At 34.5% G+C, this 18,701-nt stretch overlaps 1 protein-coding gene and 1 non-coding gene across 8 annotated transcripts in view; both read right to left on the bottom strand.

The window, feature by feature from the left end:
- Positions 1-18,701, bottom strand: part of PDS5B (PDS5 cohesin associated factor B) — a 187,332-nt gene that overhangs the window by 109,395 nt on the left and 59,236 nt on the right. For 6 of the 7 annotated variants that reach the window (XM_058547984.1, XM_058547983.1, XM_058547989.1 and 3 more), the window contains exons 2-6: positions 9,008-9,134; positions 5,814-6,017; positions 3,037-3,123; positions 2,830-2,927; positions 2,060-2,186 (exon numbers count right to left, since the gene is read on the bottom strand). In XM_058547984.1, coding sequence (XP_058403967.1) covers positions 2,060-2,186; positions 2,830-2,927; positions 3,037-3,123; positions 5,814-6,017; positions 9,008-9,115 — 624 coding nt within the window. In that variant the 5' untranslated portion in view covers positions 9,116-9,134. Of the gene's footprint in view, positions 1-2,059; positions 2,187-2,829; positions 2,928-3,036; positions 3,124-5,813; positions 6,018-9,007; positions 9,135-9,524; positions 9,641-18,701 lie in introns of those variants that run through there. The other variant, XM_058547985.1, reaches the window with a different exon arrangement.
- On the bottom strand, positions 16,587-16,693 carry LOC131410432 (U6 spliceosomal RNA). Its single transcript, XR_009221249.1, has one exon. It is a non-coding gene; the product is annotated as a U6 spliceosomal RNA (small nuclear RNA).

Here is an 18,701-nt window from a genome sequence, read left to right as displayed (position 1 = left end):
TTAAAGTTACTTTAATCAACAGCTCTATACTCCTAATCATCACCAGGATCATACCACTCATTAACTCCATTAAGCCATTCAATCTTACAAGTTATCTATATCCAGTTAGGACCATTTTGTTAATACCCCTTTAATCATTATAATTATTATTGCTATTGTTTTTGTTTTATATATTAGTTCTTATTTAGAGCATTTCTTTGTTCACCACTATTTCTTGTATCTCAATTCTTTTAAATTCATTTTCTATCATTTTAAAATGATAGAACTCACACAGTAGTTCTTTCAGGAAGGATCTATTGACAAGTGAGTATTTAATGTCTTAATTTCACTCAAATTGGATATGCAACTCTCTCTCTCTCATTCTATATATATATAGTTATTTTATCTTAGCACTTTGGAAATCTAGTTCCATTATCTTCTGGCATCTATCCTTGCTATTGAGAAGTCAGCAATCTGTTTAACCTTTATTTCTTGGTAAGGGCTATGCTTTTTCCCTCTGGGTGCTTTATAGATTATTTCTGTTTTAGCATTCTACAATTTCTCCAGAATGTGCCTTGACTAGGATTTATTTTTTTATTTATTTATTTTTTGTGAGGAAGATCAGCCATGAGCTAACATCCAGTGCCAATCCTCCTCTTTCTTGCTGAGGAAGATTGGCCCTGGGCTAACATCCATGCCCATCTTCCTCCACTTTATATGGAACACTGCCACAGCATGGCTTGACAAGCGGTGCATCAGTGCACGCCCAGGATCCGAACCCCAGGCTGCTGAAGCAGAGCGCACGCACCTAACTGCTGCACCACTGGGCCAGCGCCAACTAGGATTTACTTCTATTCATTCTGGTCATGACACTTTTGCTACCTAGCCCATAAATTCATGCTTTTCATCAATTCTGGAACGTTTTAACCAAATTTCTATTTTAATATCATCTCTTCTACACTCTCTACTTGGTGTTCTGAAATCACTATTAAACATATTGGACTTTTTCATTCTATCTTTCATGTCTTAGTATCTTTAATGTTTTCTTTATCTCACTGTCTCTGTATAATTTCCTCAGATCTACCTCCCAGTTCTCCAAATATTTTTTATAACCTAATAAAGATTCTAATTTCAATGACCACTTTTCATTCCTACTTTTTTTCCTAACCTTCTTCCCCTTTCATATGTCTAGTTATTGTGTTTTTAACTCTGACTTTTATGCCCTTAATCTCTTTAAGCATATATTATCTTTAATCCTTTTAAGGGTATTTATTTTACTATTTTTATCTAATAAATATATTATCTGAATTCTCAGGTCTAATCTTGCTATTTGTAGTGTCTAACTTTCGGCAGACTATTTTCTTTAAGAGTTTGGAAATTTTGGATTATGAGGTCATTTTACTGAAGCATTATTTATGTGAATGCTGTGTAGCTGTAAACTTAGATTATATATTGCCAGAAAGGTCTTAAGTTTGCACAGATCTTTATAGTGGTGATTCTTGTGCCCCTCTCTTTAACCTAGACGACTTGTGAATCACAATCATATCTCCAACTGCTTGCAGGAGAGGCAGTCATTTTCAAAAACAAAACACACAAACACAAACACAGACACCTTGATTAACATCACCCAGGCAAGAAACACTGTCATCAACATATCCTTTGTCTCCAAATTAGTAGAGACTTCCTTTTTAATTTCACCCTTCCCCTCTACCTACAGTATCACTGACTTTTAGTGAGGCCCATAGGTTGCAGTATCTCCCAACATATAAAGTTATGTAATAGCATCTAAGCAGCTATTACCTCACTCTTCTAAACATATCCTATACAAAACTGAGTTATTACAGATATTTTATCACATGAACTAGATCTTATTTCTTCTTTTCATTTAATTAGTGACTACTAAGTGTATTGTGTTTTATTAAACATTAAATACAATTAATATTTATTAATATTAATCAATGAAACAATTCTCCAAAACTAAGGTTAAAGCAGGATAAACTGTATTTAGAACATCAGCACAAATCCTGGACCTTAATATTAACAGGCTTTAGGCATCTTTTTAGTATATATTGCTACTTACTTTATGGGCAGGTACCAGATTTACCAAAACTGTATCCAAAAGCTCCTGAGATACTGTATCACCTTCACAAATAATAGAACTCATGAGATCTACCATGTGCATATGCACTTTCTGATTGTGGCCATTGCTGAAATTCAAAATAGATATTTTATTTAAAGTATAACTGAAATGTACAGCATTTAAACATAAGATGGTCGTGAAAAACATTATAGGAAATGATACTAAAATATTAATTAAATCAAATTCTATTTGTTCATTTAAAGCTTCCCTCTCTCCCAAATCTTACAGTAGTATCCAAAATATAAACTACATTTCCTAGGTTACTTTTCCCTAATTTTAACCAGTCTCACAATCAAAAGTAATTAAATCAAATGCAACTTTAGTTTCTCTTAAACTCAGAAAATCAAATTGCTTTACTGAAGCTAATTCTAGTAGATAATGTTAAAGAATACACAAAAGAACTCAACTATTCACATGAATTAAGGAGTCAGCAATATTAATTAATAATCTAAATAAAAGATAAAAAAACATAATCCAAAAAACATTTTTACATTAGCTGTAGATTGCCTTATGCCACTCTTGTTATTATTCCTTACAATACAAAATTAAGTTCTATTCATTTTTAAAACATCTATAAAAATAATGTACGGAGTTCTTAAGTTACAACTCTCAGCCTTCCAAACAAACACAGCTTATGTGGATTCATCTGTAAGTTAAAAATTCTTTATATTAAAAAAAAGAAAATTATATTCCTAGTAAAATAAACTTACTTTATAACTGAAAATAATGTTCTGTATAATTGGGTAAAAATTTCATTGCTATCTTCCAACTCGAAGCATATGTTATATGACTTGACCCAAGCAATGTTCTAAAAATAAGAGGTAAAAAAGGTGCAAGGTAAACAGTTTAATTAGTAAAAATATACAAGCACAAAAACCAGTTTAAAATGTCATCTCAAGATATAATATATTGCTTACCTCAAGTAAATAAAAATATCTATTGAATTGTGGGCTCTTTGTATCCTCTAGCCCCTTCAACTGCCTTGTTATAAACATAAATATATCCTTTAAAAAAAAAGACAAAGTATTGTTTAGATTACGAATGCTAAATAAAAGTATCACTGAACTCCTAAAGCTAATTCAGCACTCATGCGTATCTATCATGATAAATTGTAAAGAACCAGGAAAAAAATTGCACTTGGCTGGAATTTTTTAAAAGTATATCATCACATGAAAACACCAAATATCTTATTACTCTTCATAGGAAAACAGTAAATCATTTATCATGATCTTAAAGTAGAGAAAGAAAAACTTCATCTTACAGCAAATTAAAAAAACAGACCCGAAAACTGAGTAAACTAAAATTTATGCTATTACTAGAATAAAAAAGATTGCAATGACTGAGAGCTGATCAGGTTTGATGGAACAGCATTATATATGGTAATTATACAGCAAGAACACAGTTTAGAAAACTTAAAATTCCAAAATAAAATCACCAGGTGAAAAGACAACAGATCACAGAAGCTTAGAAATTTTAAAAAGACCCTTAGAAGTTAACCATCAAGCTCCTACCTAATCATTATAATTACTTGTTTTTCTCTACCTATTCTCAATCTATCCACATCTCTTGCTTTTGATTTTTTACTACATCCCCCTTTGTACCTGGATAGAGATAGACTCAATGTCACTTTGAGTCACATTTTTATGGAGATGACATTTTTGAAAAGTTTGGAAAAGGTTAAAATTATGAAAGCTAATTCTACAAAGAGGTATGCTATTCAATCAATAAAAAGAAAAGAGAAAAAAATGTTTCCCTTCTAAGTATAAAATAAGCATATTTTTAAAAAGGAAAAAATGTAACATGCAGATGACTGAGTAGCTTTTCAAGAAAAATACTATCAAAAGTACATGCTTCAAAAATGGTTACTTTGATAGTAGTACTGTATAAAATATGGCCCCCAGAAATGAACCCTTCCTGGTTTGACTAAGAGAGAACTAACTGCCATACTGACCATACCTGGAGATGGAAAGACAACTGTCACTCATTTATAAACTCTCCAATAATCATTGACCTAAATATAAAGCCAGGTGTATAAAAAGGGTTTTCTGACGACAACAATAAACTGACAATGAAAAGGATCAAAATGTAACCATTTTCTATTATTACTACTGTAGACAAAGAAAAATACAAACTTGATGCTAATCAAAACAGAGTGAAAACTATTCCACAGATATTTAGAAAATACCCTCAAAATGAATAATTTTTAAGTACTACCCCAACAAAAGAAAAAAGAGGCATTTAAAATAAGAACAAAAAAATTGACCAGAAAAAATAAGATACTTTAAAGTCTTCAGCTATGGAACAATCCAAAAAGACTCCAATCTCAGCACTTCAATATTCTTCTCGTCAACTGACCTGTTATAAATAGAAGAGATCTGTAGCTATTCTTTTGGGAAGCCTTGAGAAAGGTCACTGATTATGCAAATTGAGAAATCAACAATAGCGTTAGAAAAAATAGTGCAGCAGTACTCTTAAGTTAGACTTCCCTCTTCATGAGAATGCCAACAAGACACCTAGTGAGGAAAAGCCACAGCCCACAGTCAACCAAGTACAATCACTCCTTAAACCAATTAACTACCTCCAAATTAGAGGTTCACAATTAGAAACGTGGGTATACAACTCCACAGACAAGCTCATGCTACCTACCTTAACTTTCTGACCATTCTCAAATCTTACAATTCAATTCCACTTGTAAATGACAAATATTGCTCCCTTCCTCCTCCATCCTGAGATTCTTTTACCAATCAAAATACAAAACAAGCATGCCCAAACCAGTTTGGGCATTCCATACTGGAATTTTGGCAGACTTGATCAAATGAGCAGGTTCCTCACTCCAATTATCAAGAAGCAACTCCATGAGTTCAAGAACCATGTCTGGGTTGTTTTTCACCACTGAAAACCCAGATTCTGACACATAATTAACATCAATATTTGTTAAATGAAATAAATCTAAATTGTGTGCCATTGTTTCACGCTGGATATTAACAATCTTCCTGTGGACTCATTCTCTAACCCATAGCTTCAACAATTATCTTTTACTACTGGTTTTTCTAATTTTCTTTGTAAGCTGCCTTATTCAGTATCTTTTTGCACAGCTCTAATTATTTCAAGCTTTCTACCAGCTGGATCAATCACGCTATTCCTCCTCTTTTCTCATCTTCTAAAGATTTTCCATTCATATGGCTTTACTTACAACTACCATAACCAAGCACTAGATGTCTTTTCTACCTCTTCATTAAAATTTTTTTCACTGTATTTTCTTCAAAACAATTCACATCACAGCTTCCATTAAATGAATTAGGATTCATATATTATAAATTCAGGTTTATATTAGATACTGTCTTCTAAAGAATGAACATAGTCTTCAATATGGATTTTCAAAAGGGAAAAGGAAGTATCCTCCACGTGATACTGAAAGAGCTCATGATGACATAATATAAAAAGTATAAAATACACTGTATTAATCTACTTCTTATCCTGAAGATCAAAAATTGTTTTACAAAAGTAAGTACTAAATTGGGAGGAACAGGGAGGAAGTAAGCTCTAAAGAAAACAGAAGAAGTTTAACAAAAGATTGCTTCAGCTAACGTCAAAGAATCCAAAGAAATTATCTAAATATTTTAACTCTCATTTTAGTTAGAAAGACAAATGAAAGTATCAATCTATCTTGGCAGTTATTTAAATCTGTACTTGCCTTTAGTTTATCAGGGGATGTGTAAGGAGCTTCAGGAGCATAAATCCTGAAAATATCAGCAAGGCAGCAGGCTACCAGTAAGCGAACATCTTTATCAGGATGCTTGAGGAAAAAATCTGAAGCAAGATGTAAAGCTAGGTTTAAATAAAGCTCCTTTTCTTCTTCAGAGTCCTGGTCCATATCCATGAAAGTTTTCACAACCATCTATACATAAACAAAATAATCAAATAATAAAATCCTCCATGTAAAAATGCAGTCATTTGAAAGAAAAGCAAATTAATTGCAAAGGTTAACTTCCAATAAATATACTTTCATTTTTCCCCTGAAAGTGTCTGAGAGAACAAGAGCCTTCTAAAACTACAGAGTAAATAATTTTTCTTTAAAAGACTATGTAAAATACTTTTCATTTATCCATCATACCTGCTAACCAGATATTAAAAGTTTAAAACTAGCCTTACATAGTGTTTCTGGTCTCATTTTTACAACTGGACTAAAAGGAGTTATGTCCCTCTTAAAAATAGCATCCCTTTTTTATAATACATCTAATCCTTTTATTAGGAGAAAAAGTATACCTCTGAAGAAAAACCTAGGATGACAAGTTATTTTTCCATCTGAGCCATATACCACTCCAGAAAAAAGGATTTATATATTCAGCTTAAAAAGAATATATAAACAGATTCAAGGATGACAAAGATGCATCCCTAAATGTTAAAAGCCACCATGAAGTAACAACCATAGCATCCAACAGAATATTTCTTGTGCCAGAGTAACAGAGAATATCATATGGATAGTTCATTAGTAAGACTCACTGGCATGTACGGAGTGAGCAGAAGGAAGCTACAGGAAATGCTTCCTTTTTCAACAACATTTACATAGAAGTGAAATGGAAACGAGAATGGTGAGGAACGGTATAGGTTGAATTCCGTGAAGAGCTTTCTCTAATTCCAGTATTAGTAGTTACAATGAACCCTCAGTCTGTAATTCAAATGAGACTTAATAAAATTGCCTAACTTGACAGGGACATACAATACAACTTTAACGGAAAGGTGACCATCTGGCATCCACTAGGTGGTGCTGCAAACACTAATGAACAAGTAAGACTAGCCACCAAGTATCAATGCCTATGACTTGGTCCTTGAAACACACTGCAAGAATTTCCACTCTGCTGTAGAGCTAGACTTTTGAGAAATAAATTGTCCAATGTCTTACTGAATTCTCAGAGCAGCCATGAGAAACACTGTTCCTCACAGAACAGACCCTCGGTTCTGCTATGCCAGATGCAAGAACCAACAGTAGACTACTCCTTCCAGTCTGGCACCACAGTTAGTTTAAGGGTATGGTGTCCAGGGCTACTCTCCCAACTTTTTAATTTTATTACTTTTAAGATATATGCTTTGATGGCCTAGGTGTATTATGAAAAGAGACGAAGGAAAAAAAAGAGCTACATGCAGGGAACTCTTTCTTTCTCTCAAATTTCTTCTCAAAAGAGTAAGAGATTAAGTTTATTTTGAATAAAATATTATAGGAAACTCTAGAAATTACATAAACAATGAAATCTTACATATTAACAAATTGTTATAATTTATAAAACTTACACCTTTACTTGTACTTACCAAAATTACTATCATCCCACATTAAATCCTTTTTATATTTCTCTAAGAACATTGCTAAAAATAGTGGGAAGTGTAAATTAGGAAAACAAATGAAGAAAAAGTATATTAAGCAGATTACTTTTGGGCATAAATATCCACAAAATAATGAAAGCAGACTACAAACACTAAATGTGAGCACTGTGGAAATCATTCCACCAAGACTAACAAAGTTTACTTAAAGGCCAGATCATGGGAATTCCTCACTACTGTCTACAACACCAATGCTGTTATAAAACTCATTAATAACTCACATATGAGTCCTCTAAATTACACATACTGTCTGAGAAAATAACATCTCTAAAAGACACTAAATGCTGATCAGCTTATAAGAGTAGTCTCTCTCTGTGTTTAACATTAGTTTCTCGGCAAACAGGGATGTTTACCTATCATTGCTGAAATACAAACAAATCTGAGGAAATAAATGTATTCATTTCTCTAAAAATTCAATAGGTCAAGAGAATGTAAATGCATAGAAAATAAAACATGTCATATATAGAAAGGGTTTGTAGCTTGACTATTTTTAATGAAATATACACAAGTTTCCAACTAGATAAAATATCCACATATTGGTAAATTTAATCTGCTCAAAGATATTTTTTTCCTTTGAAAAATAAACATCTGATATCTGACATTCTAACACTTATGCACAAAGGTATAACACTAAAGCTTTATGTGAAATTTATAATAGTATTAAGGTCCTTTTCTTCTTATAAAAATAAACCATTCAGCAATAGCTATAAAATAGTACTTTGCTTTAAGGCTCCTGGGCCTTCAATGATTAACAGTTTTCCTATTTAACTGTTGAAATACAGTTAAATAATAACATAAAGCAACATAAATGTCTAAGTAGGCACAACCTAAAAGGGAAAAAAATGCTCAAAAATAAAGAACATCTGAACTAACTAACTGACAAATCAGCTTAACATTTTCCTTGGTCACTCTGCTCCTTTAACCATTTTAACAATCACAGAGACCATCATTGCCCTGAAGGAAAAGGTGAAACATTATTCCAACACATATGAAGAGACTCTAGCCATACGGTAAATGCCTAATCTATGGAAGTTCACCATGAATCCTGACTCATTGCTGCATGTCAGAAAGACAGACAGAAGCTAAAAGTAAAGCTCTTGAACCTACTCTCAAAATAACTTATGAGAAAGTAAAATCCAACCTGAGTACTCAGTACTTAAAACTTCCTTTCTCAGATTAAAATGGCTGTTTTTATAAAATAAATGAGATGTAAGAAAAAGAAGACAACTTTCTACAGACAAAAATGAATAAGAGTACTGTGGATCTGTTCTTCAGATCTATGTATAGGAGGCCCTAGAATATCTAAGATTCACCCTTTTTATTTGCTCTCTCATTAACAACAGACAAAGGAACCCTACAGTTCTTTATCTACTCCACTCTCCTTTCCCTGCCACTTTCTGCTTTGATTCACTTTTTTAAGTTGCCCTCACAAGATACAGCCCTACGTGATTTCCACAGGTGACCCCCCAACCCTAAACAAACGTCCAAAACACATAACTCAATTTTACTCACCTTTAATCGTCTCACCATCTCCTCTTTAGATATTTTATCTGAGATTTCCTTGACACCAGGAGGATAAGTAATTTTTCCATCATTGGTCCTCGTCTTTGAATGAGCCATGATGGAAATATTTTTACCCCTAAAATAAGAAAACTATTAGATGCAAACCAAAAAACAGGTATAAACAACATCCATAATAAACATGAAAAGTAACCTGCATCCTCAAATAATTTATCACTACTTCCTAATTTATAGTAATTGATTTATCTAATTAATCACTTTATTTATTGAACATACCCCAAATTTTAATTTTATTTTTACTTTCATTTCCATTAGTGGCATGCTAGGTTATTTGCACTAACCCTCCAACTACAAAAACTATAAATGATAGAAAAAAATATCCAAAATAAACATTTTTTAAAGCACCACAAACTACTCAGGCCAAAATCTAAATGAATAAAGGAACCCAGAGAAGTAAATGGAACACTAGAGCATTATATCCATTTATGCCCTGAAGGCATTTGCCAACCTGAGGAATCTAGAGTTCAGTTTTGGTGGTCTTACGGGGCAAGAGGACAGAGGTAAATCGCAACCTATCAAGGTAAAATGTCAAATAAGAGACCCTCTTGACATTAATGTGGAACTCCATCACCAAAAAAATAACACCTGCAAAGAAGAGAGTAAACCAGAAATCAACATGTGCCCATGCCCCCATCACCACCCACAGGGGATAGCAGAGAAGGCTGCCTCGGTACTAACCAGCACAAAGTAATAACAGATACAAAGGAGGAACAGCTAATTAGTTTGGCCATGAGCCTGCACATTTGCTGAGGTTCACACTACCTAAGTGGTCCGGAGAACCTCAACAAATGAACTCAGTGATCCCTGATTAGTACTACCCCCACGCACCTAATATAAGTAAATCCAAGTCCCGCCTACAGGAAGGCACCTTCATTCTATGCCTCAAAGAATCCCCCACTATGACATTTCTAGAACAGCGAGCATTATCAAGTCAAAAATAACCAAGTACCTAAGGAAACAAGGCACTATGAGCAAGAACCAGCAAAAGTACAGTTACGCATCACTTAACAACAGGAATGTGTCCTCAGAAATGTGTCATTAGGTGATTTTGTCCTCGTGTGAACATGATAGAGTGTACCGACACAAACCTAGATGGTACAGCCTATTACACACCTAGGCTATATAGCATTAATCTTACGGGACCACCATTGTATATGCGGTCTGTCGTTGACTAAAACATTGTTATGCGGCACATGACTGGACCAAATCCCAAGAACAGACCCACAAAGACTTCAGATATTACAAACAGATTACAAAACTACTATATACGTAATTTTAAGAAGTAAAAGACAAGTCTAAAATATCCATAAGGAATAAAAACATTACAAAGAGTAAACTAGAAGATTTGAACAAAAAAAGAATTTCTAAAAATGAAAAAATATAAAAATTGAAATTAAAAACTCAATGGACGAGTTTATTAGCAGATTAGAAAAAGCTATTAGAATTAGAGAACTGGAAGAGAGGTCGAAAGAAATTATCCAAAAATGTAGAACAGAGAAAAATAAAAATGAGATAAAGAGAAGAAAAAAGGATAAAAATATTTAACTTATAATTCATGGGAGTACCAAAGGGAGGGAAGGAGGCAGAGGCCTCTATCTGAGGAGAACATCATAAAATACCAATCCACAAATTCAAGAAGCCAAACAGAATTAAATTCAAAATAATAATAATAATTCTAGAAAACAAAACCTTAAAGCAGACATATTACCCTATAAGGAACAGTATTTAAAATAATAGGCGACTTCTCAACAGCAACAATATAAGATAGAAGACAGTGAAATGTCATCCTCAATGTGGGAAAAGAATATAATTGCAAAGATGATATTTACATCCAAGGAATATAACTTTCAAGAATAGGGTGAAATAAGGAAATTAGCCAAACAAAAATTGAAAGCTATAGTAAGTTAATATATATAGCACTTAGAATACCACTTAGCACATACCATGTACTTTTATAATATGTATATATGATATACATGATCAGGTTAAAAGACCAAGATTTTTAAATTGCAAGATGGAGAGCTTATAAAAAACATTAAAAAATATGAGATGCTAAAAGTGAAAGGATGGAAACATACACCATGCAAACATTAAACAAAAGAAAGCACTTACACCAAACATAAATTTTAAAGTATAAATAAAAAAGTAGACCCCAGGACCCAATCCTTGGTATTTACTCAACAGAAACACATACATGTGTCCACCATAAGAAATATATAAAAATGTTCATAGCAATACCATTCATAGTAGTCAAAATAGAAAACACAAACGTCTATCAACAAAATGAATAGGTATACTGTAATACATTCATACAACAGAATACAATACAGTTATGAGAATGAATAAACTGCCTCACACAATATGGATTAACATTACAAAGAGAGTTATGTGAAAGAAGCCACAATACACTACACATAGTATATGATTACATTTCTATAAAGAGTTCAAAAAAACAAGGAAACCTAATCTATGATGTTAAAAGTCAGGATAGTAAATACCTTTGGAGGAGATGTAACTGAAAGAGTGTAAAAGGGGATTTCTTGAGTGCAGGTAATGTTCTACTTCTTTATCTGGATGCTGGTTACACAACTGTTTTCACTTTATGTCAAGTCACAGAGCTAGACACATAATTTTTCTAAACTGTTATACTTCAACAACAAAAAAGAAAATCTCCAAATATTTAAAAGCTTAAAAGCACTTCCTAAAAATCAAAAGAAAACAAGCATAGGATCAACAAAGTCAAAAATCACAGGCCAATCTTACAAATTTTTGATGCAACATTTGCAAATTTAGATAAAATGGAGAAAATCTACACCTTACCAAAAATGACTCAAGAAGAAAAAAATACTATTAAGAAACTAAATCAATAATCAATAAACCTTTCCATAAGGAAAAACATCCAAGTCTAGATGACTTTTACTAGTGAGTTCTACCAAATAACTAAGGAAGAAATAATTCCAACATCACATAAATAGTTCCAAGGACTAGAAAACAAGGAAATCCTTCCCAACTAATTTTATGCAACTAACTAGCATAACGATGATACCAAAACCCAACGAGAAAAATAAGAGCAAAGAAAAAAGAAAATCACAGACCAATCTTGCTCATAAACAAAGATGCAAAATTCCTAAACAAAATACGAGGAAATCAAATGTAGAAACATTAAAAAGTTGGGTTTATCAGAGAAATGCAAGGTTGAATTCACCACATTAAAAGATTAAAAAAGAAGCCATGTGCGCACCGCTTGGCAAGCCATGCTGTGGCGGCGTCTCATATAAAGTAGAGGAAGATGGGCACGGATGTTAGCCCAGGGCCAGTCGTCCTCAGGAAAAAAAAAAGGAGGAGGACTGGCAGATGTTAGCACAGGGCTGATCTCCTCAGAAAAAAAAAAAAAAGAAGTCATGTGATTATTACAATGAAGGAAGAAAAAATGTTTAACAAAATTCAACATCAATTCATGACTGTAAAACAAAAAGAAAAAAAAAAACAAGCTTAACAAACTAAGAATTAGATCAAAGTCTCCTGTGGCTGAATGTGCAACAGATGCAGGTGACTAGCTATGTGTGAGGAATCCTTTCTCTACTGTTTTCAAGTAATAGGTTAGTAAACCAATTACAGCCAGCCCTGTTGGTCTAGTGGTTAAGATTCAGTGCTCTCACTACCACGGCCCGGGGTTCATTTCCTGGTCAGGGAATCACATCACCCATCTGTCAGTTGTCATACTGTGGTGGCTCCAAGTTGCTGAGATGCTGAAACCTGTGCCACCAGTATTTCAAATTCCAGCAGGTAGATAGGTTTCAGCAGAGCTTCCAGACTAAGACAGACTAGAAAGAAGGACCTGGCCACCAACTTCCAAAAAAATTGGCCATGAAAACCCTATGAATAGCAGCGGAGTATTGCCTGATACAGCAGCAAAAGATGAGAGGATGGCACAAAAAACACCGGGCAGGGTTCCACTCGGCTGTCCACAGGGTCACCAGGAGTCAGAATCAACTTGATGGCACTAACACCACAACCTCATACTTAATGGTAAAAGACTGAATAATTCCTCTCAAGATCAGAAACAAGACAAGGATGTCTGCTCTCACCACTTTTATTCAATATAATACTAGAAGCCCTAGACACCACAATAAGGCAAGAAAAAGGAAATAAAAGGCATACAGATTGGAACGGAAGAACTAAAACTGTCCCCACTTCCAGATGACATGATTGTCTACATAGAAGATTCCAAAGGAATCTACAAAAAGGATAACAAAAAATACCTAGTTCTAGCAGAAAAGTACAATACAATTTTCAATCACTCCCCCCATTAATGAAATACTTCAGTATAAACCTCACGAAACATATACAGGATTGGTATGCTAAAAATTACAAAACATTGATGAAAGAAACCACAGAAGATCTAAATAAATGGAGAGCTATACCATTTTCATGGACTGGAAGACTCACCAGACTAAAGATGTCAATTCTTCCCAAACTGATCTATTGTTTTAGGGATTTGAACAACATCTCATCAAGACGTTTCATAGGTAGAGACACGCTTCTTCTAAAATTTATAAAGAAAGGCAAAAGAACTAGAATAGATGAAACAATTTTAGAAAAGAATGAGGTAGAAGGAAATCATTCTACCAACTTGAAGACTTTCTAGTAGCTACAAAAAAACAGGACAATGTGATGTTGGCAGAGGGACAGACACACAGATCAATGGAACAGAACAGACAACCCAGAAAGAGATCAACACAAGTACGGCCAGCTATTTTTTACAAAGGTGCAAAAGCAACTGGAGTAATACTAGTCTTTTCCACATATAGTGCTGGGGTAACTGGACGCACGTAGTCAAAAAATTTTTTAAAAAAGAACCTTGACCTAAACACCTCATACCTTACACAAAAATTAATTAAAAATAGATCATGGATTTAAATATAAAATGTAAAAAAAAAACTTTCGGAAGAAAATCTTCCCTACTGGGGCCAGATGAAGAGTTTTTAGAAATGACATCAAAAGCAAAATCCATAAAAGGAAAAACTAATAAATTGGACTTCAAAAATTAAAAACTTTTGCTCTGTGAAAAACTCTGTTAAGAGAATAAAAAGATAAGCTATAGATTAGGAGAAAATATCTGCAAATACATATCTGACAAAAGATTTGTATCTAGAATATATAAAGAACTCTCAAAAGCACACTATAAAAAAAATCCAATTACAAAATGGACAAAAGACATAAAGAGACGTTTGAAGAAGATATATAGATGGCAAACAAGCACATGAAAATAATTATATATAAAAAACAGTGCTAACATCAAATGTAGGAAAGGATGCAAAGAAACTGGATCTATTGCACATTACTGGTAGAAATGTAAAACAGTACAGCCACAGTTGAAAACAGTCTGGCCGTTTCTCATAAAACTAAACATGCACTTAACCTACACACCAGCAATTGCACTCTTGGGCATTTACCCCAGAGAAATGAAAGCTTGTGTTCATAAAAATCTGTACAAAAATGTTTATAGCAACTTTATTCATATACCCCAAAACCGGAAGCAATCCAATGCCCTTCAATGGGTGAATGGTTAAATAAGCTCTGATGGATCCATACAATAAAATACTACTCAGCAATAAAAAGAACTGATTTATTGATACATGCAATAACTTATGGTCATTATGCTTACTGAAAGAGCTGATCTCAAAAGGTTACACACTGTATGGTTCTGTTTATATTTAACATTCTCAAAATGACAAAACCATAGACATGGAAAACAGATTAGTGGTTGCCAGGGGGCATGGATGAGAGTGACAGGTAGCATGAGGGAATTCCTTTATGGTTCTGTATCTCGATTATGGTGGTGGTGACATAAATCTATACATGGGAACAAACTACACAGAACTACCCACACACAAACACACACAGAAAATGTCATGCAAAAACTCGAAAAAACTGAATAACGCCTATAATCAAATTAACAATATTACACCAATGTCAATTTCGTGATTTGATATTGTACTACAGTTACATAAGATGTCACCATTGGCAGAAGATGGATGAAGGGTTCACAGGACACTATGTACTATTTTTGCAACTTTATGTCTATCATTATTTCAAAATAAAAAGGTTTTAAAAAGCTAAACAGGGGCCGGCCCGGTGGCATAGTGGTTAAGCTCATTCGCTCCACTTCAGCAGCCCAGGGTTCACAGGTTCAGATCCTGGGCGTGGACTTACACACCACTCATCAAGCCATGCTGTGGCAGTGTCCCACATACAAAAAAATAGAGGAAGATTGGCACAGATGTTAGCTCAGGGACAATCTCTCTCAGCAAAAAAAAAAAAAAAAAGCTAAACAATCAATCGTATTCATATGAATAGCAACCAAAAAGTTTAAAAATACAATTTACATTGAAAAGTATAAACTACCTAGGAATTAATCTAACAAAAGATGTAGTTTTACAGAAAAAATCATAAAGCTTTACCAACAGAAATTAAGGAAAACCTAAATAAATGAAGAGATATCACGTTCATGGATTGCAAGTCTCAAATACTGTAAAGATAGCAAATCTTCCCATACTGATTACAGAATCAATACAATCTCAATCAAGCCCAGGTTTTGACTTCTAAAGAAATACGACAAATTTATTTTAAAATTTATATGTATATGCAAAGGCCAAGAATAGCAAGACAGTTACAGAAGAAAAACATAGTGAATGGACTTGTTCTACCAGATATTAAAACCCATGATAAAGCTAAAGTAATTTAGATGGTGTGGTATTAGTGCAGAAAAAGACAGGTCAGTGGGAAATATCAGACAGCCTAGAAACAGACTCTCACAACATGAAACTTAATATATGAAAACAGTGGCAGGGCACATCAGTAAGAAAAGGACAGAGAGAACAAGATAAAAAGCTCTAAATATTGCTTAATATTTTAGCAATATTAAGTCTTCCAATCCATGAACACTGGATGTCCTTCCATTTATTTCTTCTTTTATTTATTCCATCAACGTATTGTAGTTTTCAGTATACAAGTCTTTCACTTCCTTGGTAAAGTTTATTTCTAACTAATTTTTTCCTTTTCATGCTATCGTGAAGGGACTGTTTTGTTAATTTCCTTTTTGTTCACTGTTAGTATAGTTCATCGCTGGTATATAAAAATGTAACTGATTTTTGGGTGCTGGCCCCATGGCCAAGCTGTCAGAGTTCCGCGTGCTCCGCTTCAGAGGTCCAGGTTCAGATCCCGGGTGAGGACCTACTCCACTCATCAGCCAGCTGTGCAGGCATCCCACATAGAAAAAAAAGAGGAGAATTGGCACAGATGTTAGCTCAGGGCGAATCTTCCTCACCAAAAAAAATTAAAATGTCACTGATTTTTGCATTTTGGTTTTGTATTTTGCAACTTTACTGAATTTATTACTTTTTTTTTTAATTTTTTGTTTATTGCAGTAACATTGGTTTATGACATTGTAAAAATTTCAGGTGTACATCATTGTACTTCTATTTCTGCATAGATTACATCATGTTCAAAAAATATGGAACGCTTCACGAATTTGCGTATCATCCTCGCGCAGGGGCCATGCTAATCTTCTCTGTATCGTTCCAATTTTAGTATATGTGCTGCCGAAGCGAGCACTGTTTATTACTTCTAAGAGTTTTTTTTGTAGAGTCTTTAGGATTTTCTACATATAAGATCAAAACAGATAATTTTACTTTTTCCTTTCCAATTTGGATGCCTTTTATTTCTTTTTCTTGCCTAACTGATCTGGCTAGGATTTCTAGTACTATGCTGAATATAAGTGGCAAGAGTGGGCATCCTTGTCTTGTTCCTGATCTTAAAGGAAAAACTGTCTGTTTTTCACCATTGAGAAATGCAAATCAAAACCACAGTGGCCGGGCCAGGCTGGCCCCGTGGCTTAGCGGTTAAGTGCGCGTGCTCCGCTACTGGCGGCCCAAGTTCGGATCCTGGGCGCGCACCGACGCACCGCTTCTCCAGCCATGCTGAGGCCATGTCCCACATACAGCAACTAGAAGGATGTGCAACTATGACATACAACTATCTACTGGGGCTTTGGGGAGAAAAAAGGAGGAGGATTAGCAATAGATGTTAGCTCAGAGCCGGTCTTCCTCAGCAAAAAGAGGAGGATTAGCATGGATGTTAGCTTAGGGCTGATCTTCCTCATAAAAAAATAAAAAAAAAACAGTGAGGTATCACTTCACACCTGTTAGGACGGCCATTATCAAAAAAACAAAAGATAACAAGTGTTGGTGAGGATGTGAGGAAACTGAACCCTGTACACTGTTGGTGGAAATGCAAAATGATGCAGCCACCATGGAAATCTCCAGGATGGAGGGTCCTCAAAAACTAAAAATGGAACAATCATATAATCCAGCAATCCCAATCCTGGGTATATATCCAAAAGAATGAATATCATGATCTCTAATAGATATCTGTACCTTCATGTTCATAATAGCCAAAATATGGAAACAGCCCAAATGTTCATCAACAGATGAATGGATTTAAAAAAAGTGGTATAGGGGTCGGCCTTATGGCATAGTGGTTGAGTTTGCGTGTTCTGCTTCAGTAGCCTGGGGTTCACAGGTTCAGATCCTGGGCGTGGACCTACACACTACTCATCAAGTCATGCTATGGCAGCATTCCACATACAAAAATAGAGGAAGATTGCCACAGATGTTAGCTCAGGGTCAATCATTCTCACCAAAAAAAAAAAAAAGTGGTATGTAAATACAATGGAGTATCATTCGGCCTTAAAAAAAGGAAATCCTACCATGTGCAATAACGTGGATAAACCTGGAAGATGTTATGCTGAGTGAAAAAATCCGTCACAGGAGGACAAACACTGTATGATTCTATTTATGAGGCATCTAAAACAGTCAAACTTATAGAAGCAGAAAACAGAATAGCAGTTGCCAGGGAATGGGAGAATGGGAAGAGAAGGAGAACAAGGAGTTGTTATTCAATGGGTATAAAGTTACAGTTACAGAAGATGATTAAGTCTTAAAATGTGCTGTACAACATGGTGCCTATAGTTAACAAAACAATGTTGTGCACTTAAAAATTTAAGAGGGTAGATCTCATGTTAAGTGTTCTTACCACCCCCCCCACCCCGCCCAAAAAAAGCAAAGGGACACAAGCAATGGCAGTATTTGGAAGCAATGGCAGTATTTATTACCTCGATTGTGGTAATGGCACGATACGTGTATGCATATGTTTACTCAAATAGTACACCTTAAAAATGCGCCTTTTTTGTATATCAATTATACTTCAATAAAGCTGTAAAAAAAGAAAGAAAGAAAAAAGAAGAGATTTTCAGGCACCCTTTGGGAAATAAATGTTTTGCCCCATGTGCTGATAAAAAAGAAACGGCCAGTGGGCAGTTAGATCTCCAGAGAGATGTCTGAGCTGGAGAGAGATCTGGGAATCCTCAGTGATAGATAAAACCAGGGGCAAAGATGAGAGCATTCAGAAAGACTTGTAAAGTAAGAAGAGTGTCAGGCCAAGGAAGGGATGAGAGAACACCTATCTTTAAGAAAAAAGCAGAGGAAAAATAGCTTGCAAAGGAATCTGAGAATGATCAAAGAGGTAGGGAGAGGACCCGGAAGGAAGTCGTTTCAGAAAGTAA

Source organism: Diceros bicornis, chromosome 9 (assembly GCF_020826845.1).
Source record: "Diceros bicornis minor isolate mBicDic1 chromosome 9, mDicBic1.mat.cur, whole genome shotgun sequence".
Taxonomy (NCBI): domain Eukaryota; kingdom Metazoa; phylum Chordata; class Mammalia; order Perissodactyla; family Rhinocerotidae; genus Diceros; species Diceros bicornis.
The sequence above is the reverse complement of the archived record's forward strand: the minus strand, read 5'-3'. Positions and strand labels throughout refer to the sequence as shown.